Here is an 18,304-nt window from a genome sequence, read left to right as displayed (position 1 = left end):
TTCTTCAGCATGCCAAATGTTCAAAGTGCCATCTGTAATTTATAGTTAATAAACACTGAGACAACAGATGACAAATGTCTTCCTGGCAATTTTTTTCCTGTCATAGTTTTTCCATTGGATTATTTTATGTTTTACTCTCCAGTTCAACGCCATCGCTGGGGTTTAACCTCACACTAGGGAACAATTGCCAAAGGTAGTCATCAAAGTAGCAGTGATTCACAGACATATAAAGGCAGACTCCCAGCAGGTTGCCCAGATTCAGGAATCAATTTGTGTATCTTTCGCCTTCAGTAGCAACAGAGATCAGATGTTGCCAAAATGCATTTGTGGTCTCAGTTGACAGTGGAGTTACTCTGGGTCTACATGGGTCTACATACAAATAGGATACAGACCTTCATTCAAAAAAAAAAACCCAACAAAACAAAAAAATGCTGAAGAGCCAGTGTGTCAGAAATGTGCTCTGCTAACTACTGTCTTGTCTTTGTTCAGCTGGCTGAAAGCTGAACGTGGATGTTGTAATTGCATTAAATAAAAGGGCTGTGAACGAACACCACAGTCAGCGTTGTGGGAGGAAATGGGTTACCCATGTCGTTTGTTCAGTAGGTGAACACACGTGGAAAATACACAGCAGGGAATGAGCCTCATTGTGTTTTCCCTCTGCCCACTGGGAGGTGAGAGAAATTAAAATGGCAGCGTAAAGACAGTTCTGATCGCTTTTACGTTACTTTAGTGCTCACCTCAAGCTTCTCGTGGAATATGTAAAAGGTTTATTAACATCACTGATAAACACAATCTCATCAATTTAATGGCAAATATCCACAGAAAGTATTATACTGCTCAGAACTATAAAGGAAGACTATCTTGGAAATAAGTAAAGTGCATTTATATAGCCCCGTAAAGACATTCAGTGCTTCTAAAAATATTGAGTAATATAGATAAATCTATTTTAATAATGCAAACCATTTCACTCTGATGGCATATTGATATATCCTTACCATACAAAGCTTTTCTAATGTTCATTAAATTGTCAAAAATACTCTTACCAAAAGAGAATCTGTTTCAATCACTTACCTGCAAAGACAACAGTGCCTTCTTGCCTTTATATCTTTTCTGTTTACTTTTTCTCTTCACTTCATAAAATGTCTTTTCCTGAAATGACATATGCAAACAGATAAATGGACTATAGTAGTTATAGTCACTACTCTAGATATCCTAAATAGACAGTCTTCCTTTACCTTTAGCACTGGAAATGCACCCTTGATTGGTATTGAATGCATTATCACTGTATGTAGACCTGAATCCAGTGTGTATGTGTTGTCTTGTTTCTGCAGACTGTTATTGTAACCCTTTTGGTTCAGTCCATGATCGCTGTAATGACAGAGGATTTTGTGAGTGTAAGGAGGGAACATCAGGGCCTAAATGTGATAAATGTCTGCCGGGATATATCTGGCACAGCTTGGGCTGTCAACGTAAGTAACTCTGAGAGTCGCCCCTCTCCCGCAACTTTGCTGCCTCTGCGTCTGTGTGCTGTCACATGCAGCGACTTAGGAGCAGAGAATGAGCAGAACACTCTGCAAGCTGCAAGAATGCCAATACTGCTGAACCTTTCTGGAGACTCCCAGATGAGGACTGTAAACTGACTGTGCCATCCATTTATTTCAATACGCTTTCAGTGTCCTCTCTCTTAACACCTGGAGGAGCTCCCACTGAAATATGTAACTATACATGTCTCGCCAGCTGTGAAATAAGTTTTGTGCACTAAAACGTCAGCATATTAACTCCAAATTTTAAATCCTTGCTAAAAGACAAAAGGTGATTTCTCTGCATGTTCACTTTTTTTTCTGTGCTAAACTTCAATTTCTTGAGTAACTTAACTGTGCTTTCATACCTTAAAACTATGTCCCTGGACAACAAAATTGCAAAACACTGGCTCATTACCCATCATAATTACTGCAAACTAGACAAAAAGTTAAAGCTAAAAAAAATGGAGGTATACTTAACATCCTTAAAACCAAGAGCTGAAATTTTGCATAAATACTGCTAGAGCAGCTGTTGTTTGAATGCTTAGTTGTATATTTAGCTTCTCTTCTGGTTAACAGGTCTTGTATACAAGCGAGTGGAAATACCAAGAACAGGATTAGAATTTTCTTGCAGATTTCTTTTGTAGTAAATTCTTAAGATTTATTCTCTGCAACTGTTTTGATCATCTACTTTCAGAAAGTCTGGAGTGTCCTCATGTTTTCTTTCACCTTTTCTCCCTGCCTCTCTGCATTCTTACACACACATACAAAAGACAGATTTCTACAAGAGCTTGGCTTTCATTTTTAAGACTGAGAAAGACAAAAGAGAATGTAATTACCGCCACCTGTTAGCCCAATATTATAAAATTGGCCGTATATCACAAGTGCTCTAAAATAAATGCAAATCTTACACATCTTAAAAAACCAAACAGACAATAAAGCTAGAGATTCCTGCTGCCTCTCCAAGTGATGAGCACCTCTGCAGTGCAAAATCTGGGCTTCTGACAATTCAGCAAGTATATCTGTAAAAAAAATAAATTCAGGAAAGATTGTGATAATTGACCAATTAGCCTTAGTGTATGAATGAGAAAGGAAGTTTGCATGGGCAACACAGCAAAATGTTACCAAAAAAAACTGGGCTGCCTCAACTTCTGCCAGAAAGCTCCTGTTATTATTTGGCAGGCTGTTTAAACCATACTTTTCACATACGGTTGTTAACTGCATCCCCATTTCTGGATGCTTGCACTTGGGTTTTGATTCCCAGAATCCTTGAGTGCCTACCATTGCAGCAGAAAGCAGGTGAGGTGTTGTTTAAAATCTGAGAGTTCCCTGTTATTCATATTTTGAAAACTCAGATCCCAGGTATCTCAAAAAGTACTCAGGAATTATAGGGTCTCTCTCTGCTTTGCACCCTTTTTATAGGAGGCTGTCAGTACCCCCTCTACCTTACCCTAACTACTGGCAAAACAAGCATTAGAATTTGTGAAATGTTGAGACGTTGTAGTGACAGGAACCACAGGGGAAAAAAAATGAAAAGTGAAATCGATCTGATTCTCTGCAGTAGGATTTGAATAAAGTACAGTAAACACCATGTCCACACAGCAGCTCTGAAAAAACAAATATCTGAGATACTGAACAGGTCTTGAGGTCTGCAGAGCAAATTTTACAGTCATATAATTAATATAATAATATACTAGCTTGTCAAACCAATTGCTTATTAATTGCAGTATTGCCTGTCTTTGCAGGTTTGGACATTATAACCCCAATAACGTTCTTTTAAATGAGGATTTTTTTGAGCTCAACATATAATTAGCCTGATTTAAGCTGAATCAGAGTATTTGTAAAAGCTTTAGACAGTTTCTGGAAATGCAAGCTAGTGCCTTTATATTTGCTGACAAAACTAATTAAGTTTCCTTCACTGTGTTGTAATTTTCGGAATGAATCTCGGTGTGATTGTGTAAATGTGAGATATTCTCCAAGTTTGACCAAATTCTCTGATCAAATTCAAAAGAAACACAACTAGATGCCGTTGTCAGTTTTATGGAACAGCCATCAGACTGCTGTGTTTTACCAAGTAGACACTGATTTAAATCTCGTTTCACGTCTTTTCATGGAGGAATGGAATTCCAATTCATTTCATTTCGTAGTCTGGCAATTTTAGCTTTGTTTGGTATTCTCCCACTGAAACCTCAACAAATGACTGGGCAAGCAAGCAGACCTCAATATACAAGAAAAAAAAGAATTCCTTCTTTTGCCTTAGCAAAGCTCCAAAAGATTCTTTGTCTGGACATGTAGTGTTTGGTTTTGCTCTGTTTCCCTGGGTTTGTGCTGTACATATATATATGCAAAAATGGATACACACGCACTCAACAGACCAATAGGAGTTTGCTTCCATTTTGTTTTACATAGCCTATTGGCATTATTAAGAAAATCTATTCTTGTGGAACTTTGTTGCTAAAAATCACTGACCTAGGGCAACCAGAAGCTTGACCTGTAAATAAGTTAAATCTGTACCACAGCTAGTGTAATTACTTGGATGACTGTATTAGTAAATGGAGCAGCTTAGTTTTATATGTTATTTATATATTTCCCTACTGGGGTCAAAAACAAGGCTGGAGTCCTGTAGTGTTTTCCAAAGCTCACAGTATATCATTAGATAAATTACTGCTGGGAATCTACCTTGTACCACACATGGTACAAGGACAAAAGACACAGAAGCTGTTACCCTTAGACATATTCATTTAGGTGCCTTGCTCTTGCTGATTTCTCAATCCAAACCCTCAGAGGATGTAGGCAGAGCGCATGTCGCTTGGCATCTCCCTGCAGCCAGAGGTCAGATGCAATTTTAGACTTTGCCTCCCAGATAAAAAGCACCGTGATATCAGCTGTTGCCTTATTGAATTTGGGGTATCTGCTACATAGACACAGCGGTCATCAGGGTCTGGTTGGTACAGGAAGGTTTGCTGCCCTCAGATAAAGAGGCACAATGGCTATGCCTCATGCTGTTTGGAAGCCTTCCCCAGAGTCACGTGCGCATGAGCTGCTGGGGTTTAGCTCTCCACCTCACAGATCCCCACAGTGGGTTTCTCACCAGCATGCTTACATAGATCAAAGCACAAGGAATGAATTAAGAACAGAACAGTTTGGTCCAGAAACCCTTTTAGAATTCCAGAAACATGAGAAAATACAGAGCTATATTTTGTTTTTCCGTTTCATAGAATATAAATTATTTCCTTTAAAAATTAACATAAAACCAGAAGAAAAAGCTCCAAGGCTGGCAAGAAATTTAACCAGCAACTACAGCTGTTTTGAGTCAGTCTTAAACTGAACATAGTGCTTTGTGATAAGAGGAACCTGTAACAAAAGGCAGAAACATTTACACACAAAAGAACTGCCAGAGTTCAAAAAAAAAGGAAGTAAAAATATTATGCAGGACCATTTATTTGATTATCTAAGTGTGCTGCTTGTAGCCTCACATCCTATTTCTTGGTCATGACATTTCAGGTGACTAAATCCCACTGCACAGATACAGGAGCATTTTAAAATAACACCTTTTAATTTCACACACATGAGAATTGATTTCAGAACCAGCTGCGCATTTATCCAACCAGCCAAAGAAAAAAGGACTCTTTTGCCAATCTCGGTTTACCAGCACAGCTCTAACATTCATTAGGCACGATCACCCCCCATGGGGAAAAAGGATGAGGGAAGGTCCAGTGATTAATGTTATTGAGTGTATCCTTTCATACAGTCAGTGAGCAAATCAAGGCATTGAGCCTGCAGCCCCACAAAGCCTAGCCCAAGTACAAGAGTTACCAGGGGTAGCTTGTACCTGAGTTAAATTCAGTGCATTGTTTATTGTGAATCACTGTTTTAAATCTTGGTTCAACAGTGCGAATCTTAAACAATTGGCAATGGGTTTTCAGCCAGATGCCTTATGTCAAGCTCTGAATATTCTGTTATTTTACCCTCTTTCATTCATTTTAAATAGTTTTTACTAAAGCAGCCAAAGGATTACACTCTTATCTTCAATGCTCAAACTACATTCAGTCCTTGCATCTGTCTTCCAGACTGAACTTTTATTTCACTGCAGCCTGTTAGATAATTCATATTCAGTCACAGTGTGCATTCAACTTATTATATGAGTATTTAAATATAAGCTTTTTTGTGTGCATTTTTATCATGTGTTACAAATGTTGGAAGCTGAAGCATTTGATCAAAATCAGATTGAACTGCCAAAGAAAATCAAACCTGAAATTGTAACCCTGGAACTTCTATTAACATTTTCTTTTGGAAGTTTGTGTTTACAATTCAGCAAGAACAGATATGTTACCATTCATTCCCTTAAAAACAAAAAGAAAAGAACCAACCAAATCTCTCCTGAAAAAACACATCATGCATTTCTAGACAGATTAAATGGAACTGTCTCCCCCACTGAAGGTTAAGGGATCTTTTATAGATATTTGTACCCAGGGCATCCTTCAACACCTACACATCAAACTTGTGCCTGTGAAACTGTACTTTGTAAAAAACACAAATAAAACACAAATTCAGGACAGGGCTGCCCTGCCTTCCAGTTCACCTTTGCAACTGCCTGCCATAGACATAACCGGCAGCCATAGACAACCCATCTATATCTTTTTGTATCGTCCTACCAGTAGCAGTTCTAATGCTTTTAGCTGGTCAGGTTGTGGTGGGATTTCCCCTCCACACAGGTTCTGTGTGTACCTTCAGTTCTGGTGTGTTTTGGTGCCAGGACTGGTGCTAGGGAGTACATTGCTGTGCTTGAAGCTGAAGTAATACCTAAAACCAATTTATTGGAAAGGATATTCTATTGGGGCTGAACATTGCTCTCTTCCAGGAACAAGCTGCCCTTGCTCTGCAGACATGAAATACTGCTTTCACAATACCTGCTTTACACAAATGTTACGCAGACTAAATAACCTGTTGTGTGTGTAGGGGTTTGGATGTAAGAGGAACAGACTCTTCTTCAAATGGCTCCAAGTTCAAAACCAGAATAATTCTCCTCAAATCAATTCAGAGTCCCACTGCTGCAACTCAAGGCAAAGTGTTTAGAAGTTTAAGAGAAGCAAGGCAAGGTTAGAAACAAAACCACAGTGTCATCAGGCCCGATTCTCAGATGACACAAAGCACTGATTCCACTCACCTCGGGGGAAGCATCCTGCTTTCTACATTGAATGCCATACTGATATCCTGGGTCTTTTAGACCTGAGAAAAGACAACATGAATGTGTGTATTAACACAGAATACATGACCCACAGAATAACCACACTGATACAGGGATACATAGAAAATTCCCACCAAAGTATGAGTATCATGGAATGGCATTATTTGTTAATGAATGATTTGAAGGAACTACTGAAGGTCACCATCTGGGAAGAGGGTATTTTAGTCAGAATAAACATGTCAGAGCACAAACACTGTATTTAAAAAGAAATATTATTCCAACCCTTGAGATAGGATGCTTTCTCTCTACAGTTATCATACGGCTCTCGATAGTTGTTCTAGCATGCCTAGGCTGGGGATCAAGTCTCAAGCTGCTTTTACTGCTGCCTACAGAGTGCGTGGAATATTATGGAAACAGAGGAGCCTGCAGAAGGAGTAGACTAGAGGAGCATTGTTGAGGGCTCAAGGACGTTATCTCAGCAGCTCTGTGCTGGATGAAAGCCTTCTGTGAACAGGATGAGGATTGGGAACTGGGTAACAGCTGAGTGTGGGTAAGCCCAAGGAAATAACAAGTCATAAATCAAGCAGAGAGTGGGGTGGAGAAAAGTGAAGCTAGTTAGGATAGTTAACATCTTATTAAGAGGCACCAGGCTCCTAACAGACTGCAGTTCTTCAGGAAATTTACTCTGATAACCTAGTGAGCAGACTTGCTTTCTCCAGCGGGAAAAGAAATGGTTTAGTAGCAACATTTATACACCCGACCTTTAATAGAACAATTTTTTCCCAGCAAGGTGAAGAATTGGACTGGAGCAAAGAGGTTGTTCTCCTCTTGATCTGCCAAGGTGTCAGCTTCAAAGCTGCTATTCCATGGCTGTCTAAACTGCTCTAATTGCCAGTGCTGCAATCCCTCTTCTCCCAATTCCCAGCTATTTAGTCCCATACCCCTAGCAATCTCTCAGGCACTTTTTTTTTGACCTTTCATTGAACCATTTCAGATCTAACTCAGCAGGACACTAACCAGAAAAGAATAGCTTTCTGCTATGTTAGTTCTGTGATATGAATCAGCAAGTGGTTGAGCAAGCAGGAGGACCTGGGAAAGCATAACCCACTCAGCTGGGGATAGCTGAAAGCCAGGCTGCCACGTAACTGCAGCACAGCTGCAGGATCACTATTCTCCATATGTCACTGCATCATTCACGTTATTGTCCACTAAGTTGCTGGTGTTTTTACCAGGCAAAGCTACATCATTCCAGATAGACAGGGAAACTTTCTGCTTTTTTTTTTCCCCCTTAAAAATACTCTCCCAAAAAATACTTTCAGAAGCAGTAACCTACAGAAACACAAACAACACTCTAAGGGTCTCATGTACTGAAGCAGAATCTAAGTTTTTACAGAGAGCAAAAGCAGGATTCTGCTGGCATAGCCCAGATGAGCAGTGGTGATGGACAGGTGCAGAGTACACTTCAAAAGAGCCCAATTTAAAAGGAGTGAATACAGTTTCTAAGGTCTTTGGTGCTGTATCGTGGGAGAGTTTTGAACAACTAAATATTAGGAAATTCATGAAAAGTTCACTAACATTATTTGTTTTCTTTAGATGACTTTAAAATGGTTAATATTTGATAGCACAGTGATAAATATTTTAATATAGTATATTGCAGTCAGTTACGAATAGATCAAAGGATACAAAATAAGCTTCACTAGATAAACTTTTATTAGGTACATGAAACAGAACATAAAGCTTGATAGCAATTACCATTTAATCTATTCACATTTGGAAACATATTGAAGGGGAAACTTATAACTCAGTTGTTATGAATTATTAAATGTTCATTTGAAGGATGATGAGCAGGACAGCTTTTCCTCAGAAGAATGTCAGGCTTTCCTTATGAGGCTGCTCAGTGGCCAGAACTGCCTGCTCTCTGCCTTTGAGGGCAGAAATAAAGAGATCAATAGCACCATAGACACACTTAGATGGGATGTATTTATAAAGGGGCCTTAAAGGGTCATTTAGGAGTAAAATTAGTTATCTCCAGCCTGCTTAACTGCAGATAAAACTACTGACCTGAGGCAGTTAAAGATAGTGCTTCCTATCTTGACAGTCATCCAACTGATGGCACTGCTGACAGCAACACATGCTGATGATTAAGACTTGAGTAGTTCTTGTTTTAACCTCGTTTACACATGTGCAGACACAACCTTTCCAAGAGAACCTTCTGTAGAAATACAAACCTGAAGTTAGATATGTTGATTACTTTAGGATTATGTCCTTTCAAGACATTCAAATTCAAGACAGAAGCTCACCTTAACATCAGGTGTGCCCCTGTGTCTGGAATAACTGAAATCTGTTAAAGGTGGAAGCTACTTTTTAAAGATGTAGATTCATAGATAGACTACAGGTTGGTATACCTACTCCCACCCCATCTATTTATTAACACGTAACTTTAAAAGGCATTTCTAAACTTTTAATAACACTGAAGGAGTTTAGCCTCTGTTAGAGGAGGCAGCAAACCCCTCAAGTTAAAACATACCAACTCCTTCTGAACTAAACTTACTTTTTCGTATTGCCATCATTGCGAACACTTTTATAAATGGTAAATGTAGGAGTGCATTACCCTTCACACTGAATTCCATCACCTTAGAGATTCTTCTGAAGGTCTTTACAGCCACAATTTTGTAAGATGAGGAGATTTTTTTATATTACTCACTTTTGCAGCACAATTCTGCATGTTTAAGTCCTGACACAGTTCTAAGAGGACTGAGATGTCTCTGCCATTTATTAATCTATTAATTATATGACATTTATTCTTGTTTCCTATTCTTCAATCCATGATTATTTCTTGGAAAGCAAACCAAAACAAAGCCCTCTCTCCTATTGGTTTCTTTGAAAAATACTGCTGAGGGGTCTTTGTGAAGTACTTCGTTGGAGTTTCACATACTTGTTCTCTAGAACATTTGTGCCCATATCCTATCTGATTCCTTTTAAAAGTCATCTCCTAGGTTTATACAGTTATTTTCCTCTACAAAAAGTTCACTCTTCTGTGATGATCGTGCTCATTCATCTATCTGCTAATTCTATTCTTCAGTACCATTTCCATCAACTTGCTTGCTTCAGAACTTCAACTTTACTTGCTAGTCTTCAGTTCCTCTCCGTCTCCTTGGGACTGTGTAAAAATATCACATCTGTCGTACATCCTTCTGACGGTTAATCAAGCTCATCTAGGCAATTAAATTGTAAAAGCAGAGGTAACAATTATTTTTCTGCAGTTCTTCAAAGCCTTGGATGAGTATTATTTGCTTCTGGTGATGTGATGCAATAAACTGTCATCCATTTTTTCAGAATGGTTTGTCTAAACTGTGAGTCCCACCTACAGAGCATGCCCCCATCAGCATAGGCAGTAGCCTGGAAACCTCCTAAAGCCTCCTAACTTAAGTTAATAATTTGTTGATTTTTCCTTTCCCTAACCCTACACACCATTTGTTTGCCCTTGAGACTTCCTAGAAAGTTTCTGCTTCTGATGTGTATAGAAAATAAATTACTAATTTTTATTACATTAGTACATGGCTCAATCATTTCTAGCTCAATCATTTCAGTCATTTCTAGCTCTCCTTGGTACTTTAGCATGTTCTTACAGCTAAGTTCTGAGGGTCTGTACTCTTCCTTTTGCCTTCATTTTATCATAATTTCAACTTTTTTCTCTCTGGTTTGTAAATGTATTTCTTTACTTGAATTGTTGTTTAGGTTAGCCTTAAGAAATAGCACCAAGTGACTATGGATTGGGGATACACAAAGGCTACAATCAAAATTGCTGCCAGCTGTGTTACCCATATACACTACCCAGGCCTCATATACACCAAGAGGTGCAGGAAGAACAAACACCTCCCGTATCCTCAGTGTAGAAATAGCTGTCCATGGGAGACTGTTCAGCAGGGTGTTCTGCTAATGAGATGCTGCATCACTGAGCTCTGAATGTTACAATGAACTTCCCTTTTAAGCCAGAAAAATCCTCAAAATCAGACTCTTACTTTGAAGAGTTCAGAATCTCATTTCCAGGGAGAGTAGAAAGAGTTTCACCACATGTAGCTCTTTTTTTTCTAAAGAGCTGAAGCTGCATTTTGATAGTGAGGCAATAAGCGCTGACTAGTGTCCAAGGAGAACCAGTTACTCTCACAGGGTTCAAAAACCTGGCTTCCTTCCTACTGATTTCAACAACAGGAGAATCCCACAATGAGATTTAAACTGGGGCCATTAGTGCAAGGAAATTCATATTCAGGGCAAATACAGCATCCTTAAATCAGCCCCATTATGTTGACATTCTACAGCAAAGTGCAGCTCTCTGCAAGGAGGCTTCAGTTCTCAGAAGCAGCATCCTATAACACATTTTTGCAGATAGATTACAATAGCCTATTGCGACACAAATGCCTCAAAAATTGAGCCAGGTGTTTTGAAATGCCTTGAATTATATATGCACATATGCCATTTGATACACAAGCAGGGAGAAACATGAAAGGCTGCATGTAGACAGCTGAACTTATGCAAATCTTGGTCAAGATTTACACCACCTATGAAAATAAAGCCATATATTGCTATAATTTTTCTGCAATGACCCCAGAGCTTTGCTGGTTCATGCAAAACCATTATCTATTTAAAACATAACTGAAAAGATGCTTAGAGAAGTGTACTGCAGTTATATCTTCTCTTGTATTTAGTGGCAACATGACAACTTAGCGATGATGCTGCAGCCCACGCTGCTCTGCACCATTAGAAGACCCTGACTGTTTTGCAAATACAAAACATTCAGCCAGCTAAGATGCGTTGGGCACCTCCCTCACCTCCTCCTACCCATCCTGGCTTTGGCCCAAATCCCTCTGTTCCAGTTCCAACCACTTCCCTATAGCACTCATCTTTCTCTTTTAGCTTAACAACTACTCATTCTGTAGCTTTCTTGCAGTCTTCAGAAAACCATCATCCCACTCAGATCCGCCATGTTACCACTTAAGAAATACTGTCTCACACAGACAGTATCAAACCTTTGCATTTCACACTCCTGTCATGATGTTACTTCACTGGTTCTCAAACCTGAGTGAGAACCACGCTGGCATTAAGGTGCAGGCTGGTCATGCTTGCCATGGGGCTTCATGGAGCAAGGGTGCTGAAAGGGAAGAACAAGCATGTGATAGAAGTTGGAGGGGTTCAGGTTATGTAAGGTAGGAATATGCAAAGGAGGATGGACAGAGGATAGAACTGGTCTCAAAGAGGCAAACTTGTCAGGAAATAGAGCTTCATCATCAAAATTCTATTTAGCAGAAATGTGTTTCCATTTTCTCCAAGAGTTCTATGAAGAAGTAGACATTATGCTTTAAAAGACACTCAGACATTGTGTTTTAGAAGAATACACAACATTCTAGAAGTACATTTTCGTAAAAATTGAACGTGTCTTGTGACCTTTCCTTCTCTAAAGCAAAAGTGAATACATGAGTTTGTAACATTGTGTGCACAGCTCCTCAGGAGGATGAGAAAATGACCAAGGTTTGGATTTTCAGTTACAAATGTGAGTGGAAGACTTTTAGTAACACAATTATTTCTTTGCATCATGAAGTTTAAGAGTATTGATACAATATATCTTTAGGAATACATAACACAGTGATTAGAGAGTAATTTATTTTGTGTAAATTAACTGAGATCCCTGCTGTTTTTCAGCTCTGGCCTGACTTGACAGTCTGAGCGTTGGAGAAAATAATATTAAATACAGCAAGTACTTTGAAGTGAAATCATATTTCGCAGTTATCTATTCCTTAAGGATCTCAGGTTATTTCAGTCTTCACTAATAATTACATTTTAACACCTTTGTGCATCAGGATTGATAAGCAGAAATACAAGTCTGTTAATCAGCATGTCAAAACTAATGCAGTAACCGTATGAAGCACAGAGGGAAACAGTTCTTACTCAAGAGAGGCTTTTAACTCTGGACTTTTTAATATCCTGAATTATCTTAACATTTTCTCATAGTAGGCAATATCAACATGCATGTTTAGAGGCATTATCTTTAGTTCATTTGCATATAGGAAGAACCTTTCAGAGACCAACCCAAACAAAAACATGTCGATTCCTCTCTTTCTAAATCTAAGCCAGATCTGTGGTTATTCAGATGTTGTCTACATTGTCACAAGACTGTAGGGCTGATTAAATGAGATTAGTGCAATCCTGTGACTATTGCAGTAACTTAGTAGTAGTAGCCTGCATAGTGATATTGTAAAAAATACATAGGTGGCCTGTATGCATTCTTCATCTGTATTGGTCAATGTGCAATAATGAATTATGAATTCTAATTGCATAATTGTTCCATTTGAAAATACAAGTAAATAATCAGAGCCTTTGACATTTTGTTAAGGGGCAACATAAGTAGATAATCAAAGACAGTTCTTCTGTCTCTCAGTGAGAGTGATCATCTTTTGAACATATTTGCTGAACAATGGGATATTGTAAGTCAGCTGAAAAAGTGTTTTCAGTTAAAACACTGGATAATTCTCATCACATCAGCTGCAATAGCAGAGCACATTACAGAAAAGCCAGTGTGAGCATCTATTATCTGTGTTTTCCCACCTAATAGCTACTCTGTCATGAAGAATAACACACAATGATACCTAAAGTAAGTCTGCATACAGCAATAAATATTGTTGATGAAAACTATCATGAAACAGCTAATAGCCTAATTTTTTTGATACATTAATTTATTAGTTCTCATTTTTGCTGAGTGCTACATTCCAGCTTGTTTGACTCATCTTATTGATATTCTGATGAAAAGAATAGGAAAGTAAATCATTACACAAATTAAAAGCCCACTTAGATATTATCATCTAGTATACATCAGAAAGGATTAAAAGAATCTGTCTGTTGAATGTCATTTAAAAATGTTACGGTAATAATCAAAAGCAGGCAACAAGTGATGATACTTTTTAAGGCCAAGATAAATCAGAGAACATAAAAAACATTTGCAAATCCTTACCATGCTCCTGATATATGAATATGAAGCAACTAAAGTTTCAACTAGTGGGATTAGAAGGAGGTGCATACATGACATCAGCATTTCTCTTTGTCAGAATATTTAAACATCTTTTGCAGTTGCATATGACACTTCAGTGGACCAGACTGGATATACCTTATCTGAACTTCATAGTTTATAAACCTTTTTGTAAAAGAGAGTCTCCAAACTCTCTTGGAAAAGAGTAATCAACTCTTCTGTTGCATTAATCTAATAAACAGGGCAATCTAGTAAAGAGAAATGGAATTCATAGGACCTGCATTCATTCCCTTTTTTTGTTAGCAAGAGCAAATCATTTGACCTACCTTGCCATCAACTTCTCCATTGTTCACTGACAATAACAACTGAAGAGCTCTGAGACCTACAGGGCAGTGTTCGTGTTCCCATTCTAGAGCTAGCTCAACAAAAGCACTTTGAACCATTTCATCTACATTCAAAACAATAAATCGACTTAGATGCAGAAAGATCTCCTGACTTCCAGCGTTATTACTTTAACTAAAAAAACCTCCCTCACATTCCATATGTTTTGTAGGAACTATGTGTTTTACCTTTGTCTTTGCACAGTACGTGCACATAAACTGCAGTGCTCATCTTCTCAGAGATTCTGCACCATTTACTTTGCACAGTGGTGTTTTGGTCTCCTATAGTAGAGGATTTATCCTGATATCCTCAGCTTCCCTGAAAAATGCACACCAGAGGAGTATGTAAAGACATAGAAATATAAACTTGGCTTTACGTTTACTTGTGGTCGCTGTAATGACTTATTCCATTTCACTGTCTTTGACTGTACCTAAAGATTGATGATGTTTCCATTACAAATGCTATTCTGTGTCATTTAGAAGTTGATCATGACATATTTCCAGTAGATTGTTAGGAATTTTTCCTAAATGCCCCATGCAACTGGCCTTAGCCAAAGTAGTGAGAAGAAAGATTGCAACATTCAAATTATTTTAGATCATAAATAACTTGAAGAGTGTTGAGAATGTAGCCTGAGAGCAACCCAACATCTTCTGTGTAAAAAAACAAAGTAGGTCTGCTTTTGAAAACAGCCACTACAATGCAACATGATTACTTTGTACGCAAGGAATTTTTCTACACATTTGCTCTACACAGCAAGTGTTGTAAAACAAAGTTTGCAGAACCAATACTGTCCCTCAGGTGGAATAAGAGACTGATTATTCAAAACTTACTTCTTTATTAAACCCCAAAACACATCATATTTATTAAGGCATAAACACTGTGCTGCTTTGGGCAATACAAACTTTAAAAAGTCATTAGTCTCCTCTTTATCAAACACCTCATGAACACTTAGGCTCAAGCTGCCAGAGAGTACACACACATGCACAGGTGTATCACAGATTTTGGGAGCAGAAAGTTAGGAGAGAATACATCTTTTAAAATACTGTCATTAAATAACCTAATACAATTTAAAGTACGCAGCAGCATTCTGAAATTGTTTTCCATTTTGTCTGTGAAGAGCTGCAGGGCTAAGCAGATATTTTGAGGAATACCAGCACATCCAATATTTGTCCTCTGAGAAGTACAATTGTGAAGTTGTTGTCATTATTAATGGAAGCCACCAACACTCTCCTTCCCCTAAAAAAAATTTAGGAAAATAACTTATCAAAATATTTCTAATCCTCTGAACTAATAGGAGATCTTTTCAGTTGTGATTATATTCTTGGCTTTTACTGCAATAAGTAGTAAGTGTGGGGGACTATGTGATGTGCTTTCAAAGGCTTCAATGCAGTATTCATTGGGAAGAATGGCAGGAAGAGAAGCTTTTGTCTTTGTGAACCAGGATAAATTATTTGCCTTCTCTCATGTCTGAAACATTATTGCAAGTCAAACACTCTGGTAGCTAATACAGGAACACTGGTGTATTTGGGTTGCTCACCTTTGCATGCCCCTGCTTCGCTCTCCAGGCCTTCTGCCTTTCTGTGCTCTGAGAAATACTGGTTACAGGTCTGTTTTATAGCTCTTGGGAACTTAAAAAAACCCACCATTGCCGTGTCTGGAGCTTAAAAATCTGCCATTCAGGCAAAACTCTCCTTCTAGCTTTTTGGGCAGGACTGAACTGTAGGTGTGTGGTGCCACTGCTAAGAAGCAAGAGCAGTTGGTGATTCCACAAGGAAGCAGGTTGGCCGGGGCAGGAGGGGAGCACTGGTGGAAGTGGGGCCACCAGCGGCAGGGCCAACCGTGCCAGGTCAGAATGGGCCAAGTCCACCAAGTCACTCGGGCACAGAACAAGGCATGGGTGCTGCCAGGCTGGTGGGCAGAGGGTGCTCAAGTGGAGACCTCACAGGAGGCTCTTTGCAGCTCTTGCTCACAACTTTGGGGTTTGCACAAGAGCTGCATCCAGTGCGGCACAGCTGCCCTGGATCAGAGCAGCCATGGAGCACAGGCAGCAAAGCTGTGCAAGGGCAGAGAGCCCATGGGCAGGAGGGCGGAGGCACCCAGAGCCTACCAGCACATCCAGAGCCACAATAGCTGCCTAGACAGACAGGTAGCCTCCCACAAGCCTGAATCTCATCTAGGTCTTACGACCTGCGTGCCAGTCTGGTGTAAATGTCTGGAATGCCCTCTACCCCTCTAATGGCAGTAGCTGCTTGTATTTAGGAAATCAAACCCTACCCTCCATCTGTTCACAGGGTCTTCTGATAACCACTTCATCTTCTGTGTCTGAGAGGGTTTTGTGTTTAGCCAGGTTTTATTGATAGTGGTTACATCCAAACCCTGACCTTGCTGCTGGCACTAGACACAAAAAAAAAACCCCACTGTGGTTTCAATTGCTTCTCTTCCTAGTTAAGGAAAGAGAAGACAGATGATGGAAGAATCTTCATTTATCTCCAGGAAGATAGAAATAACAGCACTGCATCTTACAGCCTTGTAAGTGGAATATGAATGATAGGGGTACATAGTCCCTTTTGAGCAACTAAGGCTATGATGTAGCTTATTGCTCTCCTGAGCTTATCCTAAAATATGATAAAGGTCATAGCCATTCAGTGGTGCTCCTCCATATGCAAAGCAATAGAAAGAATGGGGATGTTCTTTTCCCCCCACTTCAGGAATCATCCTCTTTTGGAGATAGATAACATTGGAATTGCGAAAATCAGAAAACTGAAAGGTTAAATCAATCATTTCCTGAAGCCAGGGAAGATTGGAAGGTATCATATCAACCATAATTCTTAGATAACTAAATCTAGATTTGTTTCAGCCATTTTAACAAGCAATCTTGTGTTGTTCCTGCCAAAGCTCCTATGGCTTCTCTATCATGGAAGAATATTGGGTTCAAAATTCAATTCTTCCCCTTGTCCTTTGGACAAATTTGATGTACTACTTCTCATTATCTTTTACTAATTAAATCAGAGGATTTTAGATAAGAATGGAGACTGAAACTAAGAAAGTGCAGGTACAACCTGTGAAATAGAGTTAAGTTTCTATCTTTGCTATCCTTACACCATAGTTAAAATCTGTTCTGTGGAGGATTTTGAGCTTTCAGTAGTGAAACATAGTCAACTAAGCTTAGCCCTGGGGATGCTAGGATAAATTGGTGCCTATTTACAGGAGAGAGGTATCACCATCAATTCTGGGGCTCCGCTCTGGGGACAAGTCTAGAGAAGTAGTTGAATCTTCTTTTAGAAATGCTGAAGAACTTTCCTGCAATTTCATTAGAACTGTCTTAGCTTTGAAGTGAGAATTGTGCAGCAAGAACAGTAACTACACATAGGCAAACAACCTGAAAGTTCTACCAGAAATTTTCAGTGAACACAGTACCTTCATTCCCCACCTAGTCATTTACTCTCTGATAACTTAATAAAACTGGTTTCAATATTGCCTCTTATAGTAATTTCTAAGACAAGGTGGAGATGTCTCCCTTCAGAAACTACTCTCACTTGGTCAATGCTTATTTCTTTGCGTTGTTGTCAATATAATTAATCACAGCATTGTTCCAAATTTGCACTGGAGCTCTCTGTATTAATGTTTGTCTTTTCATTACTGTAATTTTGACACAGCAAGATATACTTTAGACTTGTACTTGTCTACACTGATTTGTCTTAACTTCAGAATGTCCTGGTAGTTAAGCACAGACCAGATTTCTTTGCATGCTATCAAAGCATCTACCTTGTCTTGATTTGACAGTATCCTAAGATAGTTTTAGTGATTCCACTACAGCAAATGTTAAATTAGTGTCACTTCAAAAAACCCCAAATCATTACAAGTATCTTGTTTAAAAGAGCAGTAGCAGGTTTTCACATCAGTTATCTCTGTGGTTTAAAACCTCTGAAGAGCTTGATCAACCCTGATGCATCTGTTTTTAGTAGCAAAAAGTTTCAAGTCCATTTGGCAGTAACTGTAACTGGGAACAATAAATGTAATAATAATGTAACAGTAGATCTCTTTGGAAGACAGGTGGGGAGGAAATATAAGTGAGAGAACCTCCAAGTCAGTTATTAACTGCTGGATATTCAAACAAATAAGATGCTTAAGTTCCTAAAATGTGAGGATTTGTCATGTGCTGTGCAATATTAATTGTAACAGCTGTAGTTGCAACCT

The 18,304-nt window shown here is 38.9% G+C and overlaps 1 protein-coding gene across 2 annotated transcripts in view; it reads left to right on the top strand.

Moving 5' to 3' along the window:
* The window catches only part of NTNG1 (netrin G1), a 147,072-nt gene that overhangs the window by 122,661 nt on the left and 6,107 nt on the right, over positions 1-18,304 (top strand). The window contains exon 6 of one of the 2 annotated variants that reach the window (XM_062004143.1): positions 1,332-1,469. The exons of the other annotated variant lie outside the window; for it this stretch is intronic. Coding sequence (XP_061860127.1) covers positions 1,332-1,469 — 138 coding nt within the window. The remainder of the gene's footprint in view (positions 1-1,331; positions 1,470-18,304) is intronic. 2 annotated transcript variants of the gene reach the window in all.

Source organism: Colius striatus, chromosome 10 (assembly GCF_028858725.1).
Source record: "Colius striatus isolate bColStr4 chromosome 10, bColStr4.1.hap1, whole genome shotgun sequence".
Taxonomy (NCBI): domain Eukaryota; kingdom Metazoa; phylum Chordata; class Aves; order Coliiformes; family Coliidae; genus Colius; species Colius striatus.
Note: the sequence above shows the minus strand (reverse complement) of the source record. Positions and strands in the feature narration are given on the sequence as shown.